This window comes from Thermobia domestica, unplaced genomic scaffold, assembly GCF_964235325.1.
Source record: "Thermobia domestica unplaced genomic scaffold, izTheDome1.hap1.1 HAP1_SCAFFOLD_243, whole genome shotgun sequence".
Lineage (NCBI taxonomy): Eukaryota > Metazoa > Arthropoda > Insecta > Zygentoma > Lepismatidae > Thermobia > Thermobia domestica.
The window spans coordinates 156,430-171,161 of record NW_027655962.1 but is presented as its reverse complement, the minus strand read 5'-3'; the positions used below and the strand labels follow the sequence as shown (position 1 = coordinate 171,161).

General features: G+C 35.3%; 1 protein-coding gene across 1 annotated transcript; it reads right to left on the bottom strand.

Annotated features, from left to right (window-relative positions):
- Positions 1-1,087: 1,087 nt before the first annotated feature.
- Positions 1,088-13,780, bottom strand: LOC145676613 (uncharacterized). Its single transcript, XM_081747446.1, has 2 exons — positions 12,996-13,780; positions 1,088-4,252 (listed from the first exon to the last, which is right to left on the bottom strand). Exons 1-2 carry the CDS (start codon positions 13,358-13,360, stop codon positions 2,479-2,481), a joined length of 2,139 nt encoding a protein of 712 aa, XP_081603572.1. The 5' UTR covers positions 13,361-13,780; the 3' UTR covers positions 1,088-2,478.
- Between the last annotated feature and the right edge of the window lie 952 nt (positions 13,781-14,732).

The window sequence follows — 14,732 nt, the reverse complement described above, 5'->3', positions numbered from 1 at the left end:
GGAGGAAAAACAGGATTTTTCTCTCTCTCTGACTCTCTAACGTTAAGATTATGTGCTGAAGGTAAGAAACATCATCATTCTATAATAGGTTGCTTTTACGTAGAATATCTATTACTTGAGCTCTCCTCCTTCGGGCAACTTTGCTTATGTAGTAAATTCAAAACAATTTCAATTTAAGACAAATATTTATAGAGAAAATTAAACATTTAATAGGGAAATCTGTTATCAAAATATCCAAACACGTAGATAGAAGACTATGTAGTGAGAAACATTGTGAAACTATAAAATTCTCCAAATTAGAATTAACATTTACTGGAAAACATTCGTTATGCATCAGTGAGCACAGGGGAAATAATTACGAATCTGTTTGCAAACAAAAATTAGAGACACTAAAGCAAATGCGACGATATTTTCTTTTTCTTTTCTTTCTTTTCTTTTTTTTTGGTATCGTCAAGAGTTTTACGCATATGTTACAATTTGATTCTTTCCCAAATAAAAAATAAATAAAATAACCTTAGTGATGAAAATGACAAAAGTACTTCCACTGGATTCGAACCGTCTACCTTCGGTATATAAACTCGTTGCTTTATCTAACTGAGCTATTTGCTTTTTTACGTAAGCTGAACCTGTTCTACAGTAAAGACGATTTTTCATTACGATTGGGCTAACAATTCGTCTTTTTCCATAGGTAATTTCCACTATTTGCACTATCTATACGTTAATACTTAGCATAGATTCATATATTTGGAGTTCGCTGATAATGCATATAATAAGACATACTAGAAATATTTCGTTAAAATTTTCGTTTGTAGATCTAATCCACGCTTCTCTCAATGACATAGATGTCGCTGCTTCGTGTTGAACTGCAGAATTCCCTCGCGTTTTTGAAAATTTCCCACTTTAGCAGAGTTGGTAACTCTCGAGATTTCTGTCGATTTAATGTTTTTTGGTTCTAATTTCTTTATTTTAAGCTAATATCTAACACAAATATTAAAAACGGGTTTGTTATTAACCTGTCCTGCTGGGGAAACCTTCCGAAATTTCGAACATATAAAGAAAACGGAGATATTTTCAAAAAACTTCGAAATAAAGAGACGCGTCATTTATTTTGCTCATAGTAGTACAGTAGAATACTGCCCAAAAGTGCAGTGAACAGAAAACCACCTTTAAAACCACTACAAAAACGTACAAAGCGTAACAAACAATTTTACAGACTGTGCCGTAAATATGGCTATTTAGTGGTGAGCGAAACATGTCTGAAAATATCAATAAGGAACAGTGGAATGTCGTTTCTCAACCAATTCTCTACATAGAAATAAGACCGCAAGACCATAAAGGCGGATTGTTTGTAGTATTAAAATTAATGGGGCAGCAGAGCACAGAATGATCTCGTACGTGAGTGTGAAACTATTTGAGCAGAGGTAAGTCTGTCCAAAAACAATCTTCGTGGGGTGTTTCAGCAGACCATATAGGAACAGTGCTCTAAGTTTACTTGAAAGATGCCACGAACATTTCCAGATGTTGTCAGAAGGTGACAAAGTTGCTCATTTTGGTGACTATAACTTGAGCTTAGATATGGATCTACAATAAACATGGGATAACGTCAGACACAAATGACATCCCTTCGTCGACTATTCTACTCAAACATCAATTTAGGATAGTACAATTTTCATAGCACGCGTAGAAATAACAGCGTAGATTATATCATCTCTATTCCTCCAACAGAATGCGACATCTCATATAAACTCTCCCCACGTGTGAGATTTTTGTCCTTTGTGGATTATCATTTACTTTGCAATATGTGAACCTTGAGTAAACGCCTTGCTAAGATCCTTGCATCTCTTTGGTGACTGACTTGTGTTCAACTGCGTTTCAACGTTTGAGCGTAGACTATATCGTCTTCCACACCTCTCACGTGTGAGGTTTTGATCTTGTGTGGCTGAACACGTATGAACGTTGAAAGAATTATATTCCAGGATTTTTGCAAGGTGAGATTTGGCTACTGTTTGGATTCACGTGTGTATAGCCAATTTCGAACGTAGATTAAATGCCTTACCACACTCTCGACATGTGTGATGTTTTACTCCTGTGTGGGTTAACATTTCTCTAGCCAAAGTTCAACGTTTATTAAATGACATACCACACTTAGGGCATATTAATATGTGTAGCCAGAGTTGAACTTTGATTAAACTTCTAACTACACTCTTAGCATACCTAACCTCTTTATCCTGTAGGGATTAACATGTGTGTAACCAAACTTAAACGATATTTAAATTCGCCGTCACACTCGTAGCATGTGTGACATTTTGTTCCTCTGAGGATTAACATGTGTGCAGCCTAACAAGGAACCTCGACAACTAAATATGAACGACGAGTAAATGCCGGACCACACTCTTGGCACGTGTGAGGTTTTCCTCCTGTGCGGACTAACATTTGTGTAGCCAAAGTCGAACGTCTATTAAATGCCTCACTACACTTTTAGCACGTATGAGATTTTTCTCCTGTGTGGTTTAACACGTGTTTAGCCAATTCTGAACGTCGATAAAATGCCTTACCACACTCTTGGCACGTGTGAGGTTTTTCTCCTGTGTGCATTAACAAGTGTGAAGCCAAAGTCGAACTTTTATTAAATGCCTTACCACACTCATGGCACAAGTAAGGTTTATCTCCTGTGTGGATTAAGGTGTGTGTAGCCAAATGTGAACGTCTACTAAATGCCTTACCACAATCTTGGCACGCGTGAGGTTTTTCTCCTGTGTGCATTAACATGTGTGAAGCCAAAGTCGAACGATCATTAAATGCCTTACCACACTCGTGGCACAAGTAAGGTTTATCTCCTGTGTGTATTAACGTGTGTCTAGCCAAATGTGAAGGTCTACTAAATGCCTTGCCACACTCTTGGCATGTGTGAGGTTTTTCTCCTGTGTGGATTAACATGGGTGTAGCCAAATGTGAACAATGAGTAAATGCCTTACAACACTCTTGGCACGTGTGAGGGTTTTCTCCAGTGTGGATTAACATGTGTCTGGCCAAAGTCGAACATCGATTAAATGCCTTGCCACACTCTTGGCACGTGTGAGGTTTTTCTCCTGTGTGGATTAACATGTGTGTAGCCAAATTTGAACGTCGATTAAATGCCTTGCCACACTCTTGGCACGTGTGAGGTTTTTCTCCTGTGTGGATTAACATGTGTGTAGCCAAATATGAACGATGAGTAAATGCCTTACCACACTCTTGGCACGTGTGAGGTTTTTCTCCTTTGTGGATTAACATGTGTCTAGCCAAATGTGAAGGTAGAATAAATGCCTTTCCACACTTTTGGCAGATGTGAGGTTTTTCTCCTGTGTGTATTAACATGTGTTTAGTTAAAGTTGAACGTTCAGTAAATGATTTACCACACTCTTGGCACGTGTGAGGTTTTTCTCCTGTGTGGATTAACATGTGTGTAGCCAAATGTGAACGATGAGTAAATGCCTTACCACACTCTTGGCACGTGTGAGGTTTTTCCCCTGTGTGGATTAACATGTGTGTAGCCAAATGTGAACGTTGATTAAATGCCTTACCACACTCTTGGCACGTGTGAGATTTTTCTCCTTTGTGGATTAACATGTGTCTAGCCAAATGTGAACGTAGAGTAAATGCCTTACCACACTTTTGGCACATGTGAGGTTTTTCTCCTATGTGGATTAACATGTGTTTAGTTAAAGTTGAACTTTCAGTAAATGATTTACCACACTCTTGGCACGTGTGAGGTTTTTCTCCTGTGTGGATTAACATGTGTGTAGCCAAATGTGAACGATGAGTAAATGCCTTACCACACTCTTCGCACGTGTGATCTTTTTCCCCTGTGTGGATTAACATGTGTCTAGCCAAATGTGAACGTTGATTAAATGCCTTACCACACTCTTGGCACGTGTGAGGTTTTTCTCCTGTGTGAATCACCATGTGCCTAGCCAAACTTGAACATACTCTAAACTCCTTTCCACATACTCCACATATGTGAGATTTTTCACCTGAATGCACTAACTCACCACTTGACATAGTTGAACTTTGAGTAGAGCTTTTATCACTATTTTGGGACGTATGACTTTTTTCACTTTCCTGTGTCACCATATTCTTTGTCAAACGTGATCGATGAAATTCTTTGCCAAACTGCGTCGAAGTATCAGATTCATCATAAGAATGAGAAATGGATTTATTTAATGTAGTAAACGTATTCCCTTCTCCGTGGAAAGCAAAGATGTTATCGCGCCTGTAACAAATTCAACAAACAATGAAATGTAAATGGAGATAATGATTAAGTAGCAAGCAAACATGTAATCATTCGCTATATTACATGTTTTATTACATTAAATATTGTAGAAATATGAAATGGAGTACCATATCACTATTGTCTCAAAATAAGTTGCTGTAGTTTGTTTCACTATATCAAATTAAACTATCATTTATATCGTGGCGGACATAAGCCTATGACCATGTATTGTCGGCTGTCTTGACACAAATGCACAGTATGAGAATTAAATCTGTCTTATGTGTAGATTCGTGTGGAGAAAAAACCAACTTGCGATCCAAAGGTTTAAGAACAACTCAACGTACTAATAGAAACTGTACCGAAGGTAATTCACTTATATCATCATAAGAGGAACACGAAAGACGTTTTGAAACCAATTAAAAAATTACATACAACTTTCCAAGCTGAGGCAGAGAAACTTAGAGTAACAAGACTAAAGACGAATCATTTACAGCGTTGTGATCGTGGTTCAGTGGTCTAGGGGCTTGACCAGTAATCTCGAAGTTTTTCGATCGAATACACGTCAAGCATTTTTTTTTTTTTTATTTTAGGAATTTTGATGGAAATAGATCGGCGATAACACACGCTTCATTACATTCAAATATTTGAATACACTTTTGTTTCAGCACTTGAACTATCAAATTTTCAGGAATAATACTAACAATAATAACAATTATCTCGAAGAATATTTAAAAATTAAAAACTTATTATCGCTCAGGTCGTACCATTACAAGCAGAAACGTGATATTAGGCAAAAAAAAAATTCGGTTTTGTGTAATGTTGCCCATGAAAAGACGAATTTCTCATCTCGATTCTAAAACAAACCAAACAAAATCGGGATGAAACATTTTAATTCTAGACGGGACAAGGTTAACTCACACTATAGTCATGCTTTGGAGATGAGAATCGAGACGAGACCAAAACTATCGTATCTCATCTGATCTCGATTCTAGAAATAGTGTATGCCACTCTTTAAGCAACAATTGCTCTGTAGACTGAATCTTATACATCATTTTGATAAGATTTCAGAGCTCAATGAATTATGGCCTGTTTATATATTTTTGTAGCAAAGCTTTTTTAATTAAATCTGCAAACTTCACAAGTTAGTTTATTACAAGCTTTAGTTTTCAATTATATTCAGTTCCTTTTTTTAAGTTTTTTTTCCTGAAAACGTACAGTAGAATATATTCTACACGAAATATTAGCGGAAATCTTTCGTTTAAATTAGAGTAGCTGTAGAAATGTCTCATGATGGTACGGAACCTCTTTCTCGAAACGCCTTCGACTTCTTCTGTAGCTTAGCCAGCATAACCATTAGTTAAAAACAACTGTAATTACGGCTCTTGTGAGTTCAGAATCCCTACTTTCTACACCAAAATTGCCTCGAAACTTTCCGTTATAACATTTAACTTTCCTTTATAACATTTAGCTAGTTGTAAGGAAACTTTCCGTTATAACATGTAGCTAGTTGTAATAACGTATCGAGAGGGTATGTGCTGTTGGTCCTGACACTTCTCTCGAATCCCGACTATTTTGTAACTTATGGCTTACGCTACGGGTTATTTTACAGGCTTTAATACAATGTGTCCTCATACGGAATTTGTTACCTATATTATTATTATTATTATTATTATTATTGTTACTGAATATTTGAGACCTCAATATTACGTCACACTGCCGTAGCAAAGCTGGGATAAATGCAATAAACAAGTGACAAATCTTGGGAAAAAGATTAAAATCAATGTGAAGGTTACGATTATATTTACAAGAATCTAACAACTACCAAAAAACACGATTTCAACCACATGGCGACCGTTTTCCGGGTTAAATTATAGTAATCTTCCTACAACTGCTTTTACAATACCATTATACAGATAACGTGTTGAGTTTGGAGCTGATAAGCCTAGTGTCGACAGTCAATTTCTATCAGATCTTCGGCGAACACAATTAATTAAAAATAAAGCAGAGTGATAGAAAAAAACAAGAACTAAGTAATGTAGATTTTTCACGTAAGTTAAGTAAATATGTTTTGACCTTGAGAGCAACAGAGAGATTAATGTAGCTCATAAAATTTTTTCTTGTTGATTTTTAATTCTATGTAGATGTGAGTGGATAGCAAACAGCTGATTGAGTATACACACATACATACATGTTTTACACTATGCACCTTCATGTGCATTTATGAATAAGAGTAAATGTTTTAATACTAATACACAATAACACACTGAGCAAGGCTATGTGATAATGTGTAAAAAGAAAACAGTATCACGTGACAGTTTCAACACAATAACTGTGCAAACAAACAGAGAACATATAGAGAATGTTTCGGAAAGCAGGAATTAGGACGTACAGGAAAAGAGGAAGCAGAATAATTGAACTAGTCAGAAGAAAAAAGAGAAAAGCAATAGCGAACAAAGATCAAGGGGGAGTAATATATAGAGTAGGATGCGAGGAGTGTAACAAAATTTTCATAGGAGAAACAAAAAAAATTCAAAAAAAGGATTAAGCAGCACCAGGATGTTGTAAGACTGAAAATGGACAACAATGCGATACACAAGCATCAGAAAGGAACAAACCACAGGATAGGGTGGGAAGGAGCAGAGGTCATAGAAGTAGAGAACAGGACTTTGGTGAGAAAATGGAAGAGAGCCAGAGAGATTATGAAAGCAGGACGCAAGGTGATGAACTGGAATGCAAGATTCTCGATAAATAAAGAGTGAGAGAAGATTCTGCTTAAAGAAGAAGAAATAAAAAGGAAGAAGAAAGAAAGAGAAACAAAATAACAAGGAAAATAAGGATAATTAGAGGACAGGACGCATCCAGCGGAAAAAAGTAAACCTTTAATTTGACACGTGTGCAGCTAAAAAGTGAAAGTGAAAACTAGACAAGTGTTATTTTTTAAACAAGGGGCGGAACCTAATTAAAATTGAATTCCGGACAGTGTATATAAGTGATGACCAACTCCCAGCAACCAGAAGGAGTGGAAGTCTGATGAAGACACAGTTATTGTGTAGAAACTGTCACGTGATACTGTTTTTCAAATATTATCACATGGCCTTGCTGAATGTGTTATTGTGTATTAGTACAAAATGGAATCAAAGCCTGATAGAATAGTTATAGAAAATATTTTATATATGGTACTAGTTTATATCTGTGTTAATTTTATATTGAAGCACTTCGCAAAATGAAACCTGAGTTGTAAAAACAAGGATTGGTTGTTAATGATCGTAATATCAAAATTCTTAGTGTTTCATGTTTTAAGCGCATGTTTCTTATTTTCGTATTAAACTCAGACATTTATATTTTTGTACTTTGAATTAGTTGCTCGTATCTCATATCAATATGGAGGCTAGTGTTTTAGAACAATTTCAAGCAATATTGACAGAAGAATTAGAGAAAAAATTAGAAACCATGGCTCAAAAATGGTAATGAATATTGGATGCCTAGGACAAAAAATACATGAATCAGTAGGTGATCTTCAAAAGCCTGTAACAGAAACGATTTGGGAGCGTAGGAAAGAGCGAATTGAATGCCAAAGCAGACAGCTTACGTATTAATATGAAAGTAGCCAATAATTCCTTAACTGAAGTACTCTCTGAATTAGTTAACGCGGCCAATCATGTTGATTCAGTAACTGCTGAGTTTAAAAAAAGTGTAGCGGAATGAAAGAAAGGTCTCACTGTGTTCTATGAATACATGCGAACGGCACAGATAGAGTGTAGGCAAACCAACAAAAAAAAGAGTGCAAGGAGGAAAAGAAACCGTCTTGAATTCGAGCCAGCCCAAGTTGTGAAAGACATGTGCCAAATAAACCAGAAAGTCGATTACAGTCAGGAAAAGGAAATATGCAGTGTAGAGATAGCAAAAAAGAAGAATCGTTACGCGTACCTGTAAAAAATTGTTTCTAATGAAATTGTTTTGCCGGCAAGGGATACCGATGTTTCACACATGATAAGCGGTAGCGTTCAGGTTGCGCGTATCCGCCCTCTTGAAAAAGCCAGGGAAGGCTTGAGAGTTGAATTGATGATTTTGTGTGATAACGAAGTTACAGTGTTGTCTGTTTTGTGTCGCAGGCAAATGGTTTTGCGCGAATTAAAGAATTCAAATTTGTCTTTGTAACAGTGTATGTCTAACGTAAGTTGCACTTTAGTGCTGCAAATCCATTCCGACTTTATCAGCTTTGAATATTGTAGAAGAAAACGACTTCAAATTCACAATAGACCCGCCAAGCGAATTCTGTTTTACATAGTGAATGTCTCGTACATAATATATCGGTCGGAACTGTTTACCGTAAACAAGCGTAACACTTCCAATAAAGCACACGCAGTCGAAAGTATATTTCCGTTATAGAACCGAAATGTAACACCAAAGTTAAGAAGAAAAATAAGATGGCCAATGATACCCAGTTGAGTTTTCGTAATACATTATTAACGTAAACTCGATTTCGAGAAGCATAATCAGTAGAATTAAAATGAGCAGACGTGATCATATCAGTAAATCAGATGCAATATTTATTAATTTTCAGTTGCCGAAATGTTTGAATTTTCAAGCTAGTACTTCACTATTGCGAAATTGTAAAAAGCGAAAGTTTAAGTGTAGTGCTACACAAAATGTAGACATGTTGATTGCTCATGATGAAAACAATGTGCGTCGACCTCCACGTACAGCGTACTCTCAGCACGCACAACCACACATTAGGCGTGCAGAAGGAAATAAGTTGAGAATAAAAGGAAAGTGCCTTGGTAAGCGTAATTCGGAACGCACTAAACTCGGTCAAAGACGAACTACATGCAAATTAAAGTCGAGCTCTAGGCGAGGTTATTTCGAGTCAAACATGCGGATGAAGTATACATCGACTCCGAAGAACACCAGAAAGCTTAAGCGAAAACACGTACGAACATTTTATAGTACACTACATTTCAAAATATAGTAATAGTAAGCGCAAAATTAAAAAAAAAATTATGACAGGTATCGCAATGCAGCGTAAATCCAAACGTCGTAAAGGAAGGCTTGTCATTACGTGGAAATTTAGTAAATACGCTGTAAAAAGGAGAAAAGTTCCGAAATTAAACAAACTAACTGGAAAAGTACATGTAACCGTACTAAATTACAGCTTACAAGCGTAACCGGCACAGATGGAAAATTAAAATCTTAGCACAAAAAAGGCGTGAACTTCACCCCAACTCGGGTTAAACCCGGGAAGAGATGAGAAATCAGAAATACCGAATTTGAACTTTTAAACTTTTAGATTATGAAAAAAGTATTACTGTTTATTTATTTGATTATTTCCCCGAATTTCGAAGGTTACTTTTCAGAATCAAAGTGTGTGCCCACCGTCACTGACGCACCAGCCCAAGAAACCATCAATATCGCCCTACAATCAGATACGTTTACTTAGATGTCAGTTTCCTTACAGCATTTGGAGGTGAAAGATGAATGTGGAAAGGAAAGGAAAGACAGCATTGGAAATTTTAAACAGGTAATTGATTTAGAACGCGATTTCCGACTTTGAAATTGTAATAATACCTCACCACTTTTGAAAAGTATGGCTATCCCGTTTTGGATGCGGACTTTCAGTATCGAATTCTTATTAGGATGTTTAAGTTTTGTACTTTTTTTTTCAGGTCTTTCCAGTTTTGGGAACCATATTTCATAATAAAATTTTATTATTAAATTTTGCTTGAGTTTTTTATCATTCTCCTTTATGTTTATATTAACATTAACTGTCCCCATACAATCAAGCATTTAGAGACTTGTTAGGCAATTAGATATAATTATGAACATAATTAGAGAAGTACTAGTAATAACTACAATTAATCATAAAGTTAAAATTTTGGGTAATTAAAAAATGTGCTCTTCAGATAGTGAAGTTTTTCATCTGATTGTGATTGTATAATGAAAAAAATATACGAATTTTGTAATGTAAGATCAAGTCGCCGTCAAAATACTGTAAGTTAAACACAATTTAGTATAATATTGAAAGTAATTGACAATAACCTTGAATTTGATAAAGTTGCTCGTTGATTTGTTCATCGTTCAATATATACATGCAGTCCACTATGAAAAGTCAATGTGCATTCAATGTGACTAATGATAACTGAAGTTAATTGACTTCAGAGAAAGCGATATTATAAGTTATGAAGAGTTGAAGGTTAAAATATAGTTCATCCCCTAGAAACATCTCTACTTTCGTTATAAAATTAAAGTGATGAAACCAGTCCGACGCCTGGTTGGGTTCCAGCTAATGTGCAAATTCGGCAATTGACTAAAATTTCAAAATTTTGTTCTAATTTTTAATGTTTGGCATAATTAGAGAAAAGTATAATGGTAATAAGATTGATGTTCGGATTTTAGATTTTGATATAATAATTAGTTTTGATTTGGATTTATAGAAAATAATTAGAGTTTTGATTTGCATTTAGAGAAAGTAAATCAAATGTTGTTCTTTTTGATATTTGAAAATAACTCTTGTATTCTTGTGCCGGGAATCATAATCCGATCTCGAGAAAAAGAAAAAGGGAAGCCCGTTTACGATTCCACGTTACCCTTTACTACGATAAACACCGGATACTATGATGTATCGATAGTACGGAGTGCCTACGTCAGTTACACAGTATATGGTAATACTAAGGTTTATGTTATGAGAACATATTCAGATTGCTACGTACGAGTAGGCACTGAACAACAATAATGTTTAATGAACAAGTTAATATTACTGTTATCTTGTGTTTTACTATTGTGACAAATGCTCTCGGATGTGACTTTATTCTCGATAAAGATAAGTGCAATTGCTAGTAAGGCACACATAAGTATTAGCTAGAGCTCTTTAAAAGATTACATTTGTAAACCTACCAATTTTGTAGGTACGAGCGGGCCTGAAGTAATACTAACGATTAAAAAATTGATGAATTGAAATGTGAGGCTGTAGCATTAAATCTCCTCCCAGGGTGTATTTCTTGTCGTCTTCTTCCTTATATTTATTTTCTTAAAATGCCTCCTCAAGGCCTGAATGTTGACAGCCCAATTGGGGTTCGGACATTAACCCTGATTTGTCATGACTTGAATACCGAAGGCATGCAACTAGGGTGGTATGTAAGGTCTTAGGGTAGAAGCGATTCATTCGAATCGTCAGGGACCCTGCAAGCTTCAACTGTAAGAGATTGTCAGAACCGTTGGTTTTAGGATCCAATTCATTAATCTGTATTTTTAATGAATGACATACAACCTGTGTTGTCAAATAATTAAACACAGAATGGCGCTCCGTATGGCTTAACCGCCGTTTTACTAATTTATTTGTATTAAAATGTTCAAACGGTTATCAGTTACGTTGTATAATGCAAGTTACAATGTATAATATAACGAAACTAACTTAACATTGACGGAAATTCTTTTAAAATTTGGCGGTCCTTACAGTGACTGTTTTCCACGCTACTACAACAACAAAGCCTCTCTGTAATTAGAACTGATGCTGACCCCAACATTAACACCAAAATAGAGTTACATGTTCTATCGTAGGGGGTAGTTGAAACTTCGTGTACCGTATACAGTTCATGGTTTCACCGACGGAGGACTGTGAAACTCTCTTCATATTTTGGCGAAGTAATGCCCGATGTGCAAAGTAACCCCTTGTCAAGGTAGCTAGTAACCACTGTAAGCGAAATGAAGTATCAAAATTTAGTGTGGCAAATCATAACACGGAACTATGAAAATGCTTGGGAATGAAGGGATCCATATAATTAAGAAGTTACGTCCCTAATGTATTGTGTTACTTTGGAACACAAATATACAAGCAAAGAAAGCATTTCAGCATGTTACCTATAAAATACTTAGGAACGTACAAGAACACATTCAACACGTAAGACGTGTAAGTCATCCTAAATACAGAATTTTGCGCTATCTTTTTTTACCCACATTCTGCGTAATGCCCTAATCTGCATAGCACTCTTATTTTTACCGGCCATCTAGCACATGCTGATTAGCGTTGTTTTTACAATAATTCATATATTATGTACGTACACCAAGCCCCTAAAGTGATCCCATATTGAAAAATGCAGGTCCATACCCTAAAAAAGATTCCTGGGAATGTAAAAAGTCGACTTCCTTGAACAAATGTGTGAAGCTATGAAATGGACTGATGTATGGACCTAATGCACATCCATTGTTGGTTAAAATATTCTTTATCCTGTATTTTACTTATGTCTTTCGAAGCCAGCCGGAAAAATCAAGCTAGACCCATTTGAGCTAAATCAAAATAAAATCACAAACGTCCATAGTTTATGTTCGAATATAATACATTACAGGTTTACATTTGTAAAATTTTAGAATAATTACGATTCTAATTATTTTGTATTTTACATAAGTCTCTATATAAATAAAACAATATCGTCGAGAACCCATATTTTAAATATGTGAACAATTAGTGAGAAATGTGTAACCAATAATAACGAAATAATTATTTTATCGAGATATGAACTACATAAGAATTGTATGGATCGTATCAATCTTGTTATTATTTTTATTTGGTATACAGCTTGTCTATGTGTGCCATGTCATTTCCAAATTGTAGGCTACTAACTAACGTTCATGATATCTCCCATACCTAAATATTTCTCGTGAAGTATTGCTTTTAACCAACAAAATTTCCGAAACCATGTAATCGTATTATCAATCTGAGCCAATTAGTTAATGAAAAATTGAACATTACCTTTCTGGCCGAACTGAATTTAAACTTTTTGTTGTTAATTGTTGGGAGTCATTAGAATACGACGCGCAAGTCTCCTGAACCACAATTTTTCTTAGCGTTTCTATATTACTTTCAAATTCAGGATCTTCTTCTAGTGCTAATTCTGATTTCACCCTATCAACGTTTAGTTTCACATCCAAAGAGCACTTAGCTTTATCCTTGTCCACTGATACATCTCCTTCCGTTGTAGATAATATTAACTCTTTGTTGTCACTCATTAGTTCGTATGTCCACCCTCTCCCTTCGAGCGGATCATCACTAGGTAAGTCATAAGCAATTTCTTCTTTGCACATCAATTCCGACTTAACAGACGCCTTACCAGCCATTTTGAATTGAAATATAATAAGAATTTAATACTGTTCTTATACTCCCCTTATATTTTACGCTGCCAGTGTTAATGAAATGATTTACAAGTACGTTCACAAGAGCAACTTTATATTTCCAATCTTCTTCTTCTTCCTCTTATTCTTTTTCATCAACCACTACTCCTCTCTCGGCAATTGATTGTTTGTTTGTAGTAAGCATTAAAAAATTTTTGCATAGTATCATTATCACTCTATTGAACAAGAATATCGGCAATTTAGAAAGGTAATTAAACGTGTAAAATGTAAATATTAGAATAGTTGAAAAATGATAAAAAAGTAACAAGATGTGTACAAAGTCATAAAACAGATAGAAAGTAGTAAGTATGATAAAGCGAAAATACGTGAAAAAAGAAGTGTCGCAATCGGGAAAAAGTCAAATTTCAGGTTCAGGTTCAGGTTCAAGGTATTTTCCTTCCTTCTCTTCGGAAGTTTGGTTCCTGAAAAAAGAAAAAAAGAGAAATAAAGTACTGCCCTTTTTTCATTTCAAGTTTTCCATTTTCTTTTTCCATCAAAATTCAAGAAGTTCTTTGTTTTCTTATATATTTGTTACTCACTTAGTTCCCTTCCATTTACATTAAAGCCTAGCCTCCAAGCTTATTCAATCAAATTTCCTTCCTTTTTCATTTAATCGATCCATTTCAATTTTTCCCCGATTTTAAGGTTTCTACACATTTTAACAATAAGTGTTCTAATGTTTCGTCTTCTTTAAAACATAATTAACATTTTTCGTTCACTTCTTTAAATTTTTTAATCTTACCCTTGTTTCAAGGCTCCCTGACCTGGCTTTGAAAATAAAAATGCTTCGCAAATCATTGTTCATATAATTTATTTTCTTATAACGCTTTTTATATGTTTATATTCCTTTCAAACTGCTCTTCTTGACACCTTCTTCATACCACTTTTCCTGTGCTTTCTCTTTAATTGTTTCTTCTGTGATTTTTTGGAGAGAAGTATGGTACAATAGGAAAAGATCAGAATAAGGAGAATTTCGAACAGATAAAGGGGGCTGAAGGCCAAGTTCAACAGAACAAGAGGTAGAGAAAATTGAGGAGTGTAAAATGACTGGGAAAAAGTGTAGAAAAATGAGGGAATGTATGAACGTGTAAAGGAAAGAAAAAGTGTGTAAGTTCAGTAAATATGTATAGAAAACCCCACACAACTCTCGTCATCACAGGACACACAAAGCACGATGCACTCGCCATAACGGCCACTTTACTCGATATTTCATGGATACTCTCCCAGCAATTATAGACGGTACTTGCAATCAAATACACAATCAGGTTTTAATATGATACAGAATAATTGCTTATTGAAAAAATTAGTTCTTCTTCTT

Coding starts and splice junctions, on each gene's coding strand:
- LOC145676613 (XM_081747446.1), bottom strand. CDS start 13,360: ATGGCTGGTAAGGCGTCTGTTAAGTCGGAATTGATGTGCAAAGAAGAA. Junction 4,253..12,995: donor AATTCAGTTCGGCCAGAAAG/GTAATGTTCAAT, acceptor AATTTGTTACAG/GCGCGATAACATCTTTGCTT.